A 20121-nucleotide genomic window follows, 5' to 3' on the forward strand; every position below is an offset into this window, starting at 1 on the left:
CCATTGTCAGAACTTATCGGCCAAAGTGATTTTATTGTACAGTAAAAATTGAGTTTTCAGCCTTTTTCTGAGTAAAAAAGGACAACTTTGATGCTTAATTTCTCAAATATTATACAGTAAAAAGTTTGATAATGAGTGAGGGAGTAGTCAGCATGCTCCTGAGGTCAACTGTACCAACCATTGTCAGAACTTATGGGCCAAAGTGATTTTATTGTACAGTAAAAATTTAGTTTTCTGCTTTTTTCTGAGTAAAAAAAAAGACAACTTTGAGGATTAATTTCTCAAAAATTATACAGTAAAAATGTTTTATAATGAGTGAGGGAGTAGTCAGCATGCTCCTGAGGTCAACTGTACCAACCATTGTCAGAATTTATTGGCCAAAGTGATTTTATTGTATAGTAAAAAATGAGTTTTCTGCCTTATTCTGAGTAAAAAAAGGACACATTTGATGCTTAATTTCTCAAAAATTATACAGTAAAAATGTTTGATAATGAGTGAGGGAGTAGTTAGCATGCTCCTGAGGTCAACCGTACCAACCACTGTCAGAACTTATGGGCCAAAGTGATGTCACTGTTCAGTAAACATTGCGTTTTCTGCCTTTTTCTGAGAATAAAAAGAGACAACTTTGAGGATTAATTTCTCAAAAATGATACTGTCAATTGTGTCGTTATTGTACAGTAAAAATCTAAATAAATTAAGGAAAATATTTTGTTTAATAGCTTCTGGACAATGTGACCCAATGTCTTAAAATCAGCATGATTGATTGCACTTGTATTAGTAACGTCTTATTTTGAAAACCGGAAGTGATCTCGCTTGGTATCAAACTAGCGCTGATTCTCAGCCGACTCCCAGCATTCACCGTAAGTTCGACTGCAGGGGCGCACTTAAAAACGAATGACGGCTCACTTGATCGCAGTAACTTACTGGACAGTAAAAAAAATAAATAAAACAAATCAATGAATGGGGTTTTTTGACACAGTAGGATTTCTCCTTATAAATTATGATATGGCCAACTGCCACAGTCACTGGAATTAGCAGATCTGGGTCTAATGTAGTTCCATATTGGAAAAATCCCTCAAATTCCAAATTAATTAATTTTTTATTAGATATAAAAAGCCCCTTTTGAATTTTAATGTGATCATATGACAGACACACACACATTTGTGTTTGTCTATTCTTAGGACATAGTGTTCATTTGGACAGCCTAAAAAAAATGTATCCTTAACCATAACCACGATACAAATCTGAAACGTAACCAGTGCCTCAGAAATTGGGTACTGCCTCACTGGGACCCGGTTTTGGTCTCCATACGGACTACTGGTCCTGACAAGGGCAGTGTTTATGCCAGGAAAAGTCCTAAAGAGGTATATAAATACAAGTAAACACAGACACAAGTGATAGAGGGTGAGAGTGATCATGAAAAAGATTGCACTGACACCTAGTGGCGGTTGGCATGCAGCCACACAGCAGATATAATGGATTTAACATATTGATGTTTCCATTACAATCAAATCTGTTGTTTATTTGTGACATGAAATATTTTACGATGAAGACAGAGAGTGAATGTGATGTTACAGTAGAATAGTAGACCTTCACAAACGTCAATTATACTGATTAATGTTGTGTGACAGCAGAATATGAGCCGTTATAGCCAAGGAGTACACACTTTGACAAATGTCCATGTATTTTTCAAAACAGTTTTATTGGTTTAGCCTTTAATTACATCTCTATTTACAGTTGTTTTTCAACCATCTTTTTTTGCTTTAAATCACTTATCAGAACATTTCTTTTGTCTCTGTAGCAGTGAGAATATTAAGGCTCATACCTTTGGAGAAAATAAGTCGACTTCAAGCTTATGTGAGCAGAGAGAAAACGTTTCACCCTGCAGTGTAACAAAGAACAGGCAGCAGGGATGGAAGATGTCGCAACGGCACTGGCTTCCAACTGCTTTCATTAATTATGCAGCATTTGCTTTTCAAAACCAACGGAGACCCAACTCTCACCTCTTTACCTGAAGAAGAGGAACACACTTTATGGCCTTGAAGTATTCAGCCTTCCTTCATTTTTTTGTTATCTTTTAAATCACTGACTGACTGGATGTAATTAGAAGCTCAGATCAAGAAAACAGGACTTAAATTAACTTTCAAAACAATCAACTAAAATAAAGAGACTGATGAATCAGTCTTGTGGTAACATATCGTTTTAATATGCTCACCAATAGTCACATTAACTGATTAACATTTTATAATCAATTGAGTAAGAGAATAACCATGCCCATCTCTAATGCAGATGCAGCATAGAGACACGAGTTAACACCAGCTGCAGGCTTCAAAACAACACCAAGTGTTTGAAATGGACATATTTCACTTGAGTTAACTCGAGTTCAGCAACAAGTTTAAACTCACACACAGAGTTCAGGCTTAACTACTGCCAAAGGTGTCACTGACAAATACTGAAACTTCAAATATGAAATAATAATGAAAAAGTTATAGCTTTTTGTACTTTGAGGAGCTCTGAATTCACATTCGGTTTTTATTGGTTTATAATTGTCAACCAGCTTCTACTTGTACTTATCTGCTGTGACTCATCCAAAGTTCAGATTTCCCTCACACAAGTGTCCCCACAGAGGTGGATAGGTGCAACAGGACAGTGTTATGCTTGAAAATTGGGAGAGGAAAAAAGACAATGAAAGGATTAAGTGTAACGTGTGTTAAGTTAATGTATTTGTGTGGTTCAAATGTTTCCCACAGAAGAGGATACATCGACAAAGGACAAGAGGATTCCATCTGGTACAGTGGGTTGATTACTGGTTACTCCTTGAACACAGTTTGCTCCCACACTGACACACAGTGGGCATTTGTTGAGGTTTCTCTGCCTGTGCATCATAAAATAATGCAGATGAAGCAGAATGTGTTCATGGCCGAAAAAGAAATCAATGAATGTGTTTTTTGACAGTAGATTTCTCCTTATAAATTATGATATGGCCAACTGCCACCGTCACTGTAATTAGCAGAAAAAAGATCTATCTGGGTGATTTGAAGAATCCAACATTAACTTTGCCGTGAATGCATTTCAATGAGTCATCTGTGATTTCATCAATGACAAACTGACGTTGGGTGCACACAGTCGGTAAAAAAAAAAGGGCAAAGTGGGCCTGCATTGGATGAGCTAGAAAATGCTATGTGTTCCCTTTGCACACCCTGACTAACGCTAGCCTTGCACTGAAGACTGAGGCAATGTTGTAGAGGGAGAGCAAGTGAAGAACACCCAGGTGTGTTCAGAACTAAAAGCAAGTCTGGTCCTCATTGGTGGGAGGCGTGTACTCGCAGTTAGAACGTGTAGCCAGCAGGGGGTGCTTTGTCGTCCTTGTTGCTCTCCAAGGAGAAAGGAGGAATGCGAACGTCAAAGTGGGAACCATCAGTCTTCTCAATACGAAACGTGCCCCTGATCACAACACAACAGAGGATGGAATACTGAGCAAATAGGAGCAGCAGTTTAAGTAACTAAAAACAAACAAACAGTAGAACATGCAGCATACTGATGCACGCATGAGCAAACTCACCACATATGACCACTGGGGGCTTGTAGAGACACGTGGCTGCTGTACTGAAAGGCTGGCTGCTCTTTGGATAAAACAGGCTCCTGTGATGACATACAGACATGAGTTTAAATTCCTCCAAAGTTTGAGTTTCAAGTGGAGATGTCGCTCTGTCCTATATCAATATCACAATGAATAATCTACTGATATCAGTCAGATACAGTTGTTTCACATCTTTTAAATGACTGCGCTGTACATGCGAGCAACCACAAGTATTCTGTGTCCTTTAAGAAAAAAATGAACCTCCCACAACATGACATTTAAATTGGTGATGCTGCTTTTTGTTTAGATTTTTACAGTCTGTGCTAAGGATTGTATGTTTGGATTGTATTGGTTGTTGGGACCTGATAGTTTGTTGTGCAAAATACTGAACATGTGATTAACTAGTGGAATGTATGGAAGACAACATCTATGTTTCAGCAGGCATAAAGGCAATAAAAGGTCAAAGTTTATTTTATTTGGATTGTCTTGGCTATTGTGCACTTGTTGAGTGCTTGTTGCTCTATAATACAATATACCATCGTAAAAGAAAAAAAAATAAGTCTGCTACACACTGATCATAAATGTAAAAAGAACCAAGTTAATACCTAAATCTGTGTTTAGTGTCTTCTTTGTCTTGACTATTTGAAAGATGACATTTATTTAAATGTAGGGATGTGATATCATTATGTGACCATTTCTCCTCAGAAGAGAGAGTAAAAGTCAAACAAACTGTCAGTATGTCATAGACCAAGCAAGTTTGTGTCAAAAGCAAACAGCTGATGTGTTGTTGTGTCATTGTGTCAGGCAAGGACGTCCAGTGAACAAGATCAATAAAAAGCAGTCATTCTTGCCAAGTGGGTTAGCAACGATGCACCTTCCTCAACACTTGTACTATGAAGAATTTGAGACATGAGACAGTAAAGACATGGTGGGTCACAAAAATATAAAAGTAAGGTCATTATTTACTGTATGTTTTAATGTCCTGAAAACAAACCAACAAGGATTTTGTCTTTGCTGTCTTTGTTATTTATTGTTATTGTGTATTTATTGTTGCGCGCATGTGTGTGTGTGTGTGTGTGTGTGTGTGTGTGTGTGTGTGTGTGTGTGTGTGTGTGTGTGTGTGCGCTGACCCTGCCCACAACTCCTCGCCCTCGAACTGTCTCCAGGGTTCCTGACAGGCTGAAGATCCTCCAGTGCCTCTCTCTCAGCTGAACCACCTCGCTGCCCATGTTCTCCAGACGGATACAGTACCTCCACTGATGGCAGACAACACACACACACACGTTTATACTAAGGAGTCTGCTGGCACAGGAAAGGATTATAATCTCCCTGGTGTACATTATATGGTGTTAACATTTAAGTTGGACTTTTACAAAAGATTTTTCCCACAGATAAAACTATTATTTTCCTTTATTTAACCAGGTAAGAAACTCATTGAGATTTCAAAACCTCTTTTTCAAGAGTGACCTGGCCAAGACGGCAGCACAAACACAGAATGTTACACCAAAGACACAATGTGATGATTAAAATACAATCCCATGTGATGATTACACAGTGCAATCACACTTTTATAACTGTCTTGAATTCCTCGAGGGCTACAAGATGTGTCAATTTCAAGTCCTTCTGCACAGCGTTCCAGGTGGACGGGGCAGAAAACTTAAAAGCCTTTTTGCCCAGTTCAGTTTAGACTGTCGGGACCTGCATCTGTATGATGTCCATATCGACTGCAGTTGCTACACTTGTGTAAACACAAATGTGTAGGCAGAAGTCAGAGAGTCTACGGACATACGAAGATGTGCGACGGCATAAAAGGAACAATGATGTACACGATAGCTGCAGCCAGTAATAAAACGCTAAGCACAGTGGTATACAGAATCCAATTTCTTTAAAAACTGATCAGGTGCGTTCATAAAAAAATAAAAGGGTAAAAACGTGTGGTGATCAAATGTTTTCTGACTTGCAATGAAAAACGTGATTTATTTCTAAAAAAGAAACCCAATTTCAATTTCAGCTTTGAAACAAGTTTATCGATGTGCAGTTTAAAGGACAGTTTCTCACCAATTAGAATGCCTAAGTATTCATAAGATGTGACTATTTTAATTTCAACCCCATGAACAGTTGACAACCGAGGAAGGTGAGAATTCTACTCACCCAGTAAACATGGGAATTCTGCGCCTCCTGGGAACAACAAAGTATTTTGATTAGTTACTGTAAAGATATCAGGGAAAACATTATCACACAGCTATAAGCTAATGACTTAGCTGGCAGATTTCAGTTATAAATGCAGATTTCAGTGCATAAATGCACTGAAATAAGGGGTGGGATCTTAATGTGTCACATTCACAGACTATTTAATCAACTTTTAAATAATGCTAATATCACTTTTAGAGATCAATATCAGGGCTAAAAACATGTGGATCAGGATGTCTAATAAGTACTAATTAACACAGAAACATGTAAATGTTTTCTGTTAAAATTAAATCATTTTGCTTGTAAATACCTCCTTTACCCTTTACAGAAAATAACAAATTATATATGAATTTACCCATTTCAATTTCTCCCCAAGATTCTGTATCGTTTTAATAAAATGATAAAAGTCCAAGAGGAACTCAGGGTGAGCTTAAAGTAGATAGAAAAGGAGCACATTTATTATTCACATACCCTCATGCCCATGTAGAAGGGGATGACGGTGACTCTGATGTTCTCAGTGGTCTCTCTGTGAACATCTGAGAGCTCCAACCATGGGTGGTTTTTCTCCTGCCACGCCTTCAGAGTGTCTCTGGCTGCGAATGGAGGAGCTACACACACACACATATTTACGAAATTAGATTTTTTTTGTTATCTTTTTCTAAGTCTAAGTAATGACTTCTTCTATCATTTCTGGGCCAAAACCCAGGAACAGGAACTGTGGAACATGTCCAATCATATTATTATTATTGTTGTATTGGGTGTGTTAGGCCAAAATTCTATTTAGTACAGTTCCTGTACAACCATCATGTTTACACGTGTCTTTAAAGTGTGGTTACAGTTCAACTAACAACAATTAAACTTTTACTAATGTCATGTAAACATAATGTGTGTTAATATACAATTACTAAAGTAAGCAAAATTAGTTTGTATGAAGACTAGCAGTGTCACAGTCTCAATTTTCTGCGTGTGTTTTGTCAACAACATTTGCGTTGTCAACAAGAAAACCACAGTGTGTAAACTGTTATGAGCGTGTAGCATGCATCATAAGGACGTAACTACGTTAACACGGACAACTCTTCCATCCTCATTTAGAGCCAAAGTTCCTCAAAATTGAACTTGTGCTAAAGCAATAACTAGCGCTATAGGCATGTTTGTAGCATCAGACATTCAGTGGTGGAAAAACCTGGACTTCACATCCAATTGACGTAATGGAACAATGCTACATAATGACAAGATTGCTGGACCTTCAGAGCAACACAGAGCTACATGACGCGATATGACGTCTCTTCTTTTTTTACACTTAGTTTCCAATTGAATCGTTATTGTTAATAAATTATTTAAATTTGACAATAAGACCTTAGTGTGGTACACTGCAAACAAACAGACATTCAGTCATGACACCATAGACAATCAAAATGGGAATTCAAAAAATTAGTTATCATGACGTAAAACCAATGATCCTAGGCTTTAAAAAAAAAGGCAAACCATCTGCACTAAATGAGAGAAAAAAACATCGACCTTTAAATCATTTTAGATCAAAGATTTAGAGAATCGTGACACCTCTAATTAAGACAGAACTAAAGACTGGAAAGGTGTTTACATTTGGCAGGGTTGTGCGTGAGGAAGCGCTCAAACAGCTCATGCTGGATGGGGACCTGCTCTGTGGAGTTATAGGGCAGGATGTCTTCATGGCTCACATAGTCCAGACCTGAAAGGAAGAAACACAGACGCACTGTCACAACATCTGTACGACAACAACAAATATTAAATCTCCACCCAGACAAGTGTTTCAGCTCTGTATCAGAAGTCATTTGTTTCCATGCAGCTCCAACAGCTCAAAACATGGATCAAATGCCCACATACAGTACCATGGGTCAACCAATGGTGGTCAACAACTACAGTGATGTATTAGTGCAGTCTGTGCATTTAGACTGGTGTGTACACTGCTGCATACCTGGGATGGCGTACAGGGCTCTGCTGTCGTCATGGTTGGCCAGAAATGTTACCGCTTCTGTCTGAGACCTCTGCGACTGTCACAACACAACACACAGCAACAACAGTCACACAACTGGTGACAGATACAAGAAAACAGCCCACACGTTCACACTGAAATAGGATCTGGGACAATTCCAATATAGACCTCAATAAATAACATTCTTTAATATCAATATAACCAAGGTTAAATATTCATCACTGTGTTTATGTACAAGGCAAACACTGAGACACAGCATAAAGAGGCCATTACATGTTTTGCCTCATATTTATGAAAAGTGTTCATTTGTAATAAATGTTTGTTAGTTCTTGTCCTTAAAGAATTAAAAATAAAAAAACTGTCATCAACTTTCACTCAGGGGGAAATTAAAACTTTACTATAATGTCAAGTTTTTGGTCAGCACTACCAAAAAAGCCCATAGTGCAAATGTATTCAGTGAGTGAATTCAGAAAGCATGCAAGTGTCCCACAGTCAGTGAACAAAAGTTAAATTACAAATGGCATAACCTTCATTTTGTTAATATTCACATAAAAAAAAGTAATGTCATGTTTGTCATGCAAGGAAGAGGCTGTGGCTACAGGAAAAACAAACTCACTATGTGTGGGCAGTCCCTGGTATCAATCAGGACTTGGTAGTAAGTGTGAGTCTTTCCCTTCACCTCCTTGGAACCGTGGGCTCCTGAGGGATCAGGTTTGCTGAAGGAGAAAAGCAAAGACGGAAACCATGGGATTTAAGTTTGAGAATCCACAACAAATACCAAGCAAATAAGGGCATGTTGGTGCATTCTGGAGCCAGAAGTGTGGTTTTACCTGTCAGACATGGGAGGAGTGATGTCTCGGTCATAGAGTCGGGCATGCCAGGGAAACAGGACGATGCCTCTGTAGCCAAACACACTGTGGAGAAAGAGCTGAGGACAGCACAACAACAACAAGGAGACTAAGGATAAGTCCATGTGAGATTATTTATGTAGGAGGTTTAATAAAGCATAAGTTAGATAGGATTACCATCACTTGACGGGATCATACAAATGTGCACAAAGTTACTGATTTATCACAATTGAAAAACAGACTGCACTGTGAAATCATTACAATGAAAGCAATTTCAAAAACAAGTATATACTTAAAACACATTATTGATATTTGAATGTGTGTGTGTTTGTGTGTGTCTTACTTGTCCTGTTTCATATTTTCCGTGTTGCTTCACAGCCTCAAACATTCCTACTGTTTCCAAAATCTTCCCTTCAGGCCTGTTCCTGGCAAAAACAGGCAACACCATTACACACTGAACCCTACAAGTGTCTATGTCTCTGTGAATACTTGTCGCTCTACAGCTGTAAAGGACAATTTCGGTTCAAAAACATAATTAAAAGGACTTTCTGGTGGCTTGTCACAACTATAAATGGCTGCTGGGTGTTAGGACTTGATTTTAGGGTTAGAATTAGGTTAGTTTTATTAAGGTTTGGTGTTCTGTTGTGATAATTCCAGTTAGAGTTAAAGACTGGACATAGCAAAAGCCATGTTTCCACCGAGAGGAACAGTTCAGCACAGTACCTATTTTTGTTTGCCTTTCCATTAGGAATAGTACCAAAATAACTAGCCCCAACCATTCCATTCTTTGGCACCCTTCCAGAGTACCTCAATATCCCATGGAAGTCATGGACTATTCTCATAAAAAGCTTTGTCTTGTTGAGATAAACAGCCACAATTCTATTCGATTCTATAATCGATCCATCTGATAATCAAGATATTGCAAGACAATCATGACGATATATCACAATATCTGTCTAACCTAAGAAAATCCAAAAAAGGTTAAAAACAAGATTCTCTTCATGAATGTCTCTGCATGTTTGTCAACTTTTTTCCAGCCTGCTAAATTCTATTCGTATTACCCTTGCTTCGGTGGTAAGCACTACTGTAAAGAGTAGTAAATTAGTGAAGTTAAATTGGTGGAGAAATCTGTTTACATTTACAATAAAAAAAAAATATATCTTTGGTACAGATTATTTTGTAACATAAGTCAAAATGACATTATATTACAGCATTGATAATTTTGCTGCACTTCAAATTACAGTAAAGCCACAATCATACTATTAATCCTGACAAGTGGTTTAGCTCTATGTCAGAGGTAATCTGGATCCAACTGACAAACCTGAAAACAAACTATATCACATGATCTTTCAGGTAAACAGGAAGTAGATTTTCCTCTACAACTGATTGAATTGTTTGAAAAGGTACAACTAAGGAGAAACAACGATAATGAAAAATAGGTCCAAGGATTTCTTTTATAGGACTGACGACAAGGTGAAACTGAACGCAAGTGTTAAAATGTTTTTTTTCTTCATCACAGCTAATAGTCAAGTTGTGGTCGATAAGAGAAGTGAATATGGGTAACTGCTGTATTGTTTTGGATTTTTTTTTTATATTGGTTTTAAAAAATACCCCAAAACACCTGAGGTAGTGTGGTTGTATGCCTGTTGTATGGTGTGTGTGTGTGTGCAAACAACTTCAGCTATGAAAAGAAAAGCATGTCACCACAATAACATATAGACGTGTATGTTATCATAACAGTGATCATAACAACATCATCTATGGACAAACAAATCTAAATCGCACAGGAGTCTTACAGTTGTGAAGAAAAGAGGCTTCAGGATTTTCCCTCCTATAGATTATTTACAATTGTCTGTATAGGAGGGAAAATCCTACAGCCCCAGCCCCGCCCTCCCTTCAGCCTCTCTTCGTTTCAGTCGTAATCTCAATCACAACTTTGACAAGATTGAATAAAATATCTACACTTGTCCAATGTTGCCCAGACATACCATTCGACCTAATCTCTATAGCCTCATAACAACACACACACACACACACACATACGTAAACACACACTTACAGTTTATATCTTACCAGTGACAACAACAGCTGGTCACTTCAAATAAATAACATGCATACTTCTGTGCACCTCGCAAAGCTAATCTTCACAACAGAGATGAAGAGTGGGGATTAATGAGGTGGATATATGGACAGAGGGATTTAATATCACACACTAAGTTGGTTTCAGGTTATTTCATATCAAGGCCGCACTGGACAAAAATAATCACTGCCTACTGCCTAACATGATTTTATTAAGAGAAAAATGCTTAAAAACAGGGTCCTGACTCAAGGCCACAAAAGCAATCACATCTACTTAGATCCAAAAAGACTGCAATAAAAGTTATTATGACATTTTACAACCTTTTTACGCAAACAAATTCAACTACAGTCATGAAAAACATTTAATTACCAGCAGCAAGTAATGGATCCATTTTGTCTCTAAAAAACGATCATAAAATCTCAAAGCAAGAAATATTTAATAACAGTTTGCACTGACATATTTCATTTGGCCTTTGTTATCAGTAGTGATGAGCTGGTTCGACCTTCAGTATTGGAAGTGGATCACTTGATCATGTAAGTGCTTCACTAAGCACATAGACCACAGCTCAGTTAAGGTAGCAAGTGGTAAACAGATCAAAACAGATGACACTGCTCAGCTGCTTTATTTAAAATTTGATTTAAAAAAAAAAAGACTATCAAACTGATATAGGCATTGGACATAAGTCAAGGTTGTATTGAACAAGACAAAAGTGGTACAAAATCTTGCCCTATTATACATTTCATCTTTTCTTACATTGAATCAAATATCTTATATTGTAATTTCAATATAGTCAGTTAAAGGCCAAATGTGCAGCCACAGTGAATAAAGACAAACACAAAAACTAGCAGCAACAGTAAGAGATTAGAGCATTAGTGGTAAATGCTCATTATAGAGATTACAGGCAGTACATACAGTAAATACCTTTCAATTTCCTTCAATTGTGTTCATTTTATTTTGTTATTGAGCTACTTCATTCCTAAGATGTGTGGGAATATTGTGTATAAAATCAAACATTCAAACAAACGCCACTGTGTGGTTGTTGTTTATATACTGTATATATATATACATAAAATATATATAAAAAACACACAAGTAACAGGCTACAGCACAGCACCTGGCTGCAGTACATGTTAAACTTTGCTGTTCCTTCCCAACTCGGCTAGAATAAGAGAAATGTCAATACAGTGTGTAAACAAAATGAATCAGATCTAAATATAGACAAACCATTGCAACTGCAAACCCTGCCTGGACCTTGATTCAGACAACAGCTGTTTATAAACACTAGGACTGGGAATAGAAAAATAAGAAAATAAAAAAAGGTTTCAAATAGGGCTGCAACCAACGATTATTTTCAGAATCCAGTAACCTGTCAATTATTTTCTTGAATAATCAAGTAATCATTTCGTCCATAAAATGTCATAAAATGTTGAAAAATGTCAATCGATTTTTTCAAACCTGGAAATGTTCTCAAATGTCTTGTTTTGTCCACAAACCAGAATTATTCAGGTTTAATGATTTCTTTGTTATATGGAGCAAATAAACCAGAAAATGTTCACTTATAAGAAGCTGACAAATAAGATAACTTGGTTTAATTCTTGAAAATACTTGAGGATTCATTTAGTAATTGATTAATCAAGTAATTGTTCAGCCCTAGTTTCAAATAAGTCAAAATCAACAATTATTGTGAAAAAATAAAGCAAACAAACAAAATAATTAAAGAAAGTTGAAGAAAAGTTACTTTTTTTAATTCTCTTTGTGTATTTGCTTTATTTCTGTCACAAAATTTATAAAAATATTTTACGAATTTGGAGTAAAATATATATTAAAAATAACTAGTACTGAAAATAACTAGTACTGAAAATAACTAGTACCGCGCGCGGTTCTGAACGGGTTCGAGCCGACCCACGCGGGTCGCCGTGTGCCACGGCTCCCCGCGTGCCTCGCGCTCTCACCCGTTCATTCACCGCGCGCGGTACTAGTTATTTTCAGTACTAGTTATTTTCAGTACTAGTTATTTTCAGCGGCGTCCCCGCGCATGTCGTTCCAAATTTCGTGGGGGATCGGGCAACGTATGGCAAAGTTATATGGCACTTCCTGTTTAAAATGGCAGACTTCCTGTTTGGTCAAGTGCGTGTCCGTAAACGTGTTCAGGGAACTTCCCTTGTCTTACATATCAAGTTTTGTGCAGATTGGATAATCTTGGAGTTTACTTCCTGTTTCGGGCATTCCACTTCCTGTTGGGAGGTCATCTCTTGCAGACATGCTCAAGACAGGTCCCTGGTGTCACATAAAATGTTTCGTGCAAATCGGACAACGTACGGCAAAGTTAGAGGGCACTTCCTGTTTAAAATGGCCAACTTCCTATTCCTCTCCGTAAACGTGTTCAGGGAAGTTCCCTTGTCTTACATATCAAGTTTTGTTCATATCGGACAATGTAAGACTTTACTTCCTGTTTCGGGCGTTCCACTTCCTGTAGGGAGGTGACCTTTTACGGACATGCTCAGGACAGGTCCCTTAACTCACATATAAGGTTTTGTGCAGATCGGACAACGTACGGCAAAGTTAGAGGGCACTTCCTGTTTAAAATGGCCGACTTCCTGTTCGGTCAACGGCGTCTCCGTAAACATGTTCAGGGAAGGTCCGGTAACTCACATATCTAGTTTCGTGTCAATCGGACAATGTAAGACTTTACTTCCTGTTTCGGGCGTTCCACTTCCTGTAGGGAGGTGACCTTTTACGGACATGTTGAGGAAGGGTCTGGGGTCCCACATACTAAGTTTCAAGTGGATACAACAATCCCTGTTGGAGCAGCATCAAAAACTATAAATGTAATTCTGTCTGCTGTCACCAGGGGGCGCTGTATTTGAAAATGAATATTTTCATATAGACGTGTTCAGGGCCGGACTGTCATCAATCCTTGCAAGTTTGGTTCAGATCGGACCAGGATTGGCAAAGTTGTAACAGTTTGTTTTTTTAGAATTTTCTACCACCACCAGGAGGCGCTGTTTTCAAAATGTACCGTTTCAGCAACATAGTCGTCTTCAGCAACTAACCATCATCAACTATAGGAAGTTTGGTTGGGATCAGACCTTCCATCGCGAAGTTATAAGAGTTTCATTGTCTGTTATGAAAAATTATTATTATCTCCAATTTTGGCGCCCCCTATCTCGTACGCCATACAATATTTTAAAAAGCTTTTGATAACTTTTGATGCTCAACTCGTCCACATTGATCTCACCAAGTTTGAAGGTGATCGCACAAAAGCTCTAGGAGGAGATAATTGAAATACAAGCTGTCATATTGTCTACTGTCACCAGGGGGCGCTGTTTTCGAAATTCAATATTTTCATATAGACGTCTTTAGGGCCGGACTATCATCAATCCTAGCAAGTTTGGTTCAGATCGGACCAGGATTCGCGAAGTTGTAGCAGTTTGATTTTTTGTCCCAAAAATCCGACTTTGCGTCGTTGCCATGGCAACACCGTTAAACGATTTGTCGTCATATTGATCACGCATCATCTACCATGTGTTTTGACTGTTGTCACCAATTTTGAGTGCGGTACGATTATCTGTGTAAAAGTTATTCTCGAAATCGTAAAAAAAATTTTTTTTTGTGTATTTTCTTTCACCACAAGGAGGCGTTGTTTTCAAACTTCACCGTTTTTTCATAGACGTCTTCAGCCATGGCCCATCATCAATCATAGCAAGTTTGGTTCGGATCGGACCTTCCATCGCAAAGTTATAAGAGTTTTTTTTTTCTGATGCGAAACATCAGAATCATCACGAACTTTGCCGCCCCCTATCTCGTGCGCCGTGCGACATTTGAAAAAACTTTTGATACCGTGAGCTCCTCAACTGGTCCACAGGGACATCACCAAGTTTGAAGGTGATCGCACGAAAACTCTAGGAGGAGTTAGTTCAAATACCATTGCTGCGAATTCGCCAAAATCGCCAAAAAATCGCCAATCAACCCAAGATGGCGCATTTCCTGTTGGGTTTGGATCATGGTCATAATGTAATTTTTTCTTCATCCCGACCTTCTACACATGTGTACCGAATTTCGTGAATGTGCGATAATTGTGTTGGTCATGGTGAATTTGGACAGGTGGCGCCGCACTTATTGGCCCCTCCCACATTCAATTTTCGACGCACATTCCCCAAACCTTTTTCAGACGTAAATTTACACCACGATTGATGCGGTCACAAAAATCTGTGAGTTTTGGGGTATGGGAAAGGCCTCAAAAAGGCGATTTACTTTAAGGAATAATAAGAATAATAATAATAAAAATAACTAGTACCGCGCGCGGTTCTGAACGGGTTCGAGCCGACCCACGCGGGTCGCCGTGTGCCACGGCTCCCCGCGTGCCTCGCGCTCTCACCCGTTCATTCACCGCGCGCGGTACTAGTTATTTTCAGTACTAGTTATTTTCAGCGGCGTCCCCGTGCATGTCGATCCAAATTTCGGGGGGGATCGCGGCAACGTATGGCAAAGTTATAGGGCACTTCCTGTTTAAAATGGCCGACTTCCTGTTCGGTCAAATGCGCGTCCGTAAACGTGTTCAGGGAACTTCCCTTGTCTTACATATCAAGTTTTGTTCAGATCGGACAATCTTAGAGTTTACTTCCTGTTTCGGGCATTCCACTTCCTGTTGGGAGGTCACCTTTTGCAGACATGCTCAGGACAGGTCCCTGGTGTCACATATAAGGTTTTGTGCAAATCGGACAATGTACTGCAAAGTTAGAGGGCACTTCCTGTTTAAAATGGCCAACTTCCTGTTCATCTCTGGAAACATGTTCAGGGAAGGTCCCGTAACTCACATATCTAGTTTTGTGTCAATCGGACAATGTAAGACTTTACTTACTGTTTCGGGCGTTCCACTTCCTGTAGGGAGGTGACCTTTTACGGACATGCTCAGGACAGGTCCCTGGTGTCACATATAAGATTTTGTGCAAATCGGACAACGTACGGCAAAGTTAGAGGGCACTTCCTGTTTAAAATGGCCGACTTCCTGTTCGTCTCCGGAAACATGTTCAGGGAAGGTCCCGTAACTCACATATCTAGTTTTGTGTCAATCGGACTATGTAAGACTTTACTTCCTGTTTCGGGCGTTCCACTTCCTGTAGGGAGGTGACCTTTTACGGACATGTTGAGGAAGGGTCTGGGGTCCCACATACAAAGTTTCAAGTGGATACAACAATCCCTGTTGGAGCAGCATCAAAAACTATAAATGTAATTATGTCTGCTGTCACCAGGGGGCGCTGTATTTGAAAATGAATATTTTCATATAGACGTGTTCAGGGCCGGACTATCATTATTCCCAGCAAGTTTGGTTCAGATCGGACCAGGATTGGCAAAGTTGTAACAGTTTGTTTTTTTAGAATTTTCTACCACCACCAGGAGGCGCTGTTTTCAAAATGTACCGTTTCAGCAACATAGTCGTCTTCAGCAACTAACCATCATCAACTATAGCAAGTTTGGTTGGGATCAGACCTTCCATCGCGAAGTTATAAGAGTTTCATTGTCTGTTATGAAAAATTATTATTATCTCCAATTTTGGCGCCCCCTATCTCGTACGCCATACAATATTTTAAAAAGCTTTTGATAACTTTTGATGCTCAACTCGTCCACATTGATCTCACCAAGTTTGAAGGTGATCGCACAAAAGCTCTAGGAGGAGATAATTGAAATACAAGCTGTCATATTGTCTGCTGTCACCAGGGGGCGCTGTTTTCGAAATTTAATATTTTCATATAGACGTCTTTAGGGCCGGACTATCATCAATCCTAGCAAGTTTGGTTCAGATCGGACCAGGATTCACGAAGTTGTAGCAGTTTGATTTTTTGTCCCAAAAATCCGACTTTGCGTCGTTGCCATGGCAACACCGTTAAACGATTTGTCGTCATATTGATCACGCATCATCTACCATGTGTTTTGACTGTTGTCACCAATTTTCAGTGCGGTACGATTATCTGTGTAAAAGTTATTCCCGAAATCGTAAAAAAACTTTTTTTTTGTGTATTTTCTTTCACCACAAGAAGGCGCTGTTTTCAAACTTCACCGTTTTTTCATAGACGTCTTCAGCCATGGCCCATCATCAATGGTAGCAAGTTTGGTTCGGATCGGACCTTCCATCGCAAAGTTATAAGAGTTTTGTTTTTCTGATGCGAAACATCAGAATCATCACGAACTTTGCCGCCCCCTATCTCGTGCGCCATGCGACATTTGAAAAAACTTTTGATACCGTGAGCTCCTCAACTGGTCCACAGGGACCTCACCAAGTTTGAAGGTGATCGCACGAAAACTCTAGGAGGAGTTAGTTCAAATACCATTGCTGCGAATTCGCCAAAATCGCCAAAAAATCGCCAATCAACCCAAGATGGCGGATTTCCTGTTGGGTTTGGATCATGGTCATAATGTAATTTTTTCTTCATCCTGACCCACTACACATGTGTACCGAATTTCGTGCATGTGCGATATTTGTGTTGGTCATGGTGAATTTGGACAGGTGGCGCCGCACTTATTGGCCCCTCCCACATTCAATTTTCGACGCACATTCCCCGAACCTTTTTCAGACGTAAATTTACACCAGGATTGATGCGGTCACAAAAATTGGTGAGTTTTGGGGTATGGGAAAGGCCTCAAAAAGGCAATTCATTTGGGGGAATAATAAGAATAATAATAATAATAATAATAATAATAATCCTTCCAGTTTCAATAGGGTTCTTGCAACCTTGTTGCTCGAACCCTAAAAAAAAAGAGTCCATGTATTGTTTTATCTGCACAAAGCATTTAACATAATATCCAATAATTTAACATTCGCTATATTAATGTTGGAAAAAAATCTAACTGTGATTATTGATGTTTTATCACCCAGCCCGGGTTGACATAACTATTCCCTTCACCATGAAAGCAGGCAATTCAATACATTTCCCTGCAGTCAAGTCAAGGAGCTTGACTACACTGTTCAACTGGACCACGACCATTGTCCCTGTATAAAACCATGAGTGGGCAACTCATACTGAATGAAGTGTGCCCACCTTTGCTCCACAAGGGGGCTGAAACATAGAGCTGCAACTAACGAGTATTTTCATAATCGATTAATCTGTCGATTATTTTCTCGATTAATCGATTGGGCCATAAAATATCATAAAACCTTAAAAATGTTGATCGGTGTTCACAAACCAAAATGATTAATTTTTAATGATTTCTTTGTTATCCAGAGCAAAGAAATTAAGAAAATACAAAAGCTTCAAACCGATTATCAAAATAGTTGTCGATTAATTTAGTAATCGAGTAATAATTGATTCATCGATCAATCGTTTCAGCTCTACTGAAACCCCTTTTTCTTAAGCTGGTTGGTTTCTGGTTTAGCATGCTGTGAGTTGTTTGCATGTCGAGCACCATCTAGAATAATCATTAACTCAAGAAAAAACAATTCTTTAAGCTGGCAGAGTATACAATCTGTCTGCTTTTCAATCAAAAAAAAGTCTGAATTTTGTCAATGTTTTTGATGCATTCATATTCTTCTTCTGGGTATTAGCGGGAGGTGGGAACTATGGCGCATGCTCAGAGCACCAAGGCCACCTTGAGTCTGGTCCGCCTGAAGTATCACATGACATGCAGTAGTAGTAGTCCAACTCCCAATCGCGTATTCTGAGTATTTTTGTCCAACTTTAAGAAATTTGATTGATAAGACAATTTCAGTCAGACTAACATGTATTTTTAAAGTCAAGTTTTAGTCAAACAAAACAATTCTGTTTTTTCTAATCTCATGAAAATGCACTGACTGTGTCCCAAAGCTGCCATCAAGTAGTGCTGGAGATAGTGCTGAATCACTTGTGCTGTAGGGCCCCTGTAGCCCACCCATTCTCTTGTCTCTGTCTTACAGAGGCTACATTCTGCTTACTTCAGGCATCACTTCTTTCACCTCCTTTCTCTCATCACCTGTTTCTGGTTGAGCATGAAAAGGAAAACCCACTTGTTTTCTTCATACAACAAAAAGTTTCTGTTAATCAGTCCCAAGTTGCTGTTGCTGCTGGTATGGAACTGTGGCGTGTGTGACTGCAGCAACCGCACAACAATAAAAGAAATGGCTTGAGATTGTGATGGAGATTTTACTCCATCACTGGCAGTGTGCAGAGTCAATATGACTGATATGTGTGTCACTAGTGATAGCACTAAGTCTATAAGCTCTAACCACATGTCCAGGGTGACAGAGGCTAACAAAATGCTTTGTCATAGTATGGTAAGGGCATTAAGAGTTAAACATTTGTTTTGTTATTTTCATGATGAGCTTGAGCTCATGTTGAAAATGTAAGTGTCCAAAAACAAACATCCCCTATTCATCTATAGAGGGACCTTTCCATGAATTCCCAATATATTTAATATACTTATAATCAATGTCATGCTCATGAAAGTGATCATTCTAGTTTGTGAAGATTGCCCCTAGTACTGAGAAAATCCATGCCTGCCTGAGTCTGCGATATCTACACTATACTGTATCTCTCCAGCAGACTTTCCTGACTGGAAGTATGTTCAAGCCTCGACTCCAACACGGAGTCCTAGTGATTTATTTGAAGTAGCCTGCATCAGGACCTGAAGGGCTAAAGTAGTGTTGTTTAAGATTCTTATTTTAAATTACTACTTATCCTATTAACAATGCAAAACATTATTTGTTATGCCCAAAGGTACATGTAAAGTTAGAGACACGCGTTATACAACCCATGCTGGCCGGGGACCTTGCTAGTTAGCTGTGCAGCAGAGGACAACTGTACTACTCTCCATTTCCGCTGCTGGATATTCGGTTATGTTTAAATGTCATTCTCAAACCAGAGGCTCCATTTTGATGCGTCTGTCCACTCAGTTAAGTGCGACCAGTGCCTCTGAGCTGTCAGTTTGGAGAGCAAGTAGTTAAGCTAAAGTCTTTAGCATGTTAGCATTGACGGGGGAGGACAGGACACTGGCTGCGTCTCTTACCGTGACGACATGAATCTCATCAGCTGAACGCCGCCGGTCAAGCCGCAGGCCCGGCATTGTAACCGCTGTCTGTGCGCCGGAAAGCTGCGGCTGGTGTCTGCGATACTCAGTATTCTGTGTGAGTGTTTCCTGTTGTATGAAGTGACAGAACTCAGCAAACCTCGGCGGAACGCAGAAGCCGCCATCTTTCCAACTCTGGCACCATGGCACGTTCACATACACGCTGTTCTTCACGGATGCTGCTTTCAGGGGAAGGCAGGAACGTCGTAATTCGAGCACTAAACAATAAACAAACGACGACCTCAATTTTTAGGCAATGTTTTTCATTTAAGGTGTAGTATTACTGTATTCCATACATATATGTGTATGGTACAATAACTTGAGATGAATTCCATGAATGACTTTCATCATTTTTAGGATTACCGTGCGGTTATATTTTTATATATTTATTCATCAAGTATTTTCTGTTATGATG

The 20121-nt window shown here is 39.1% G+C and overlaps 1 protein-coding gene across 2 annotated transcripts; it reads right to left on the minus strand.

Annotated features, from left to right (window-relative positions):
• Positions 1-1683: 1683 nt before the first annotated feature.
• On the minus strand, positions 1684-19886 carry poldip2 (polymerase (DNA-directed), delta interacting protein 2). Of its 2 annotated transcripts, none has more exons than XM_058634347.1 (11): positions 19647-19886; positions 8934-9009; positions 8573-8670; positions 8359-8458; positions 7725-7800; positions 7371-7478; positions 6242-6378; positions 5732-5758; positions 4711-4836; positions 3563-3642; positions 1684-3444 (listed from the first exon to the last, which is right to left on the minus strand). In XM_058634347.1, the coding sequence occupies exons 1-11, from the start codon at positions 19829-19831 to the stop codon at positions 3330-3332; spliced, it is 1128 nt and encodes a 375-aa protein (XP_058490330.1). In that variant the 5' UTR covers positions 19832-19886; the 3' UTR covers positions 1684-3329. The 2 variants fall into 2 exon arrangements, with proteins under 2 accessions (XP_058490330.1, XP_058490328.1); XM_058634345.1 differs by having other exon boundaries at positions 8934-9015.
• Positions 19887-20121: the final 235 nt, after the last annotated feature.

This window comes from Solea solea, chromosome 7 (genome assembly GCF_958295425.1).
Source record: "Solea solea chromosome 7, fSolSol10.1, whole genome shotgun sequence".
In the NCBI taxonomy this organism is placed as follows: domain Eukaryota; kingdom Metazoa; phylum Chordata; class Actinopteri; order Pleuronectiformes; family Soleidae; genus Solea; species Solea solea.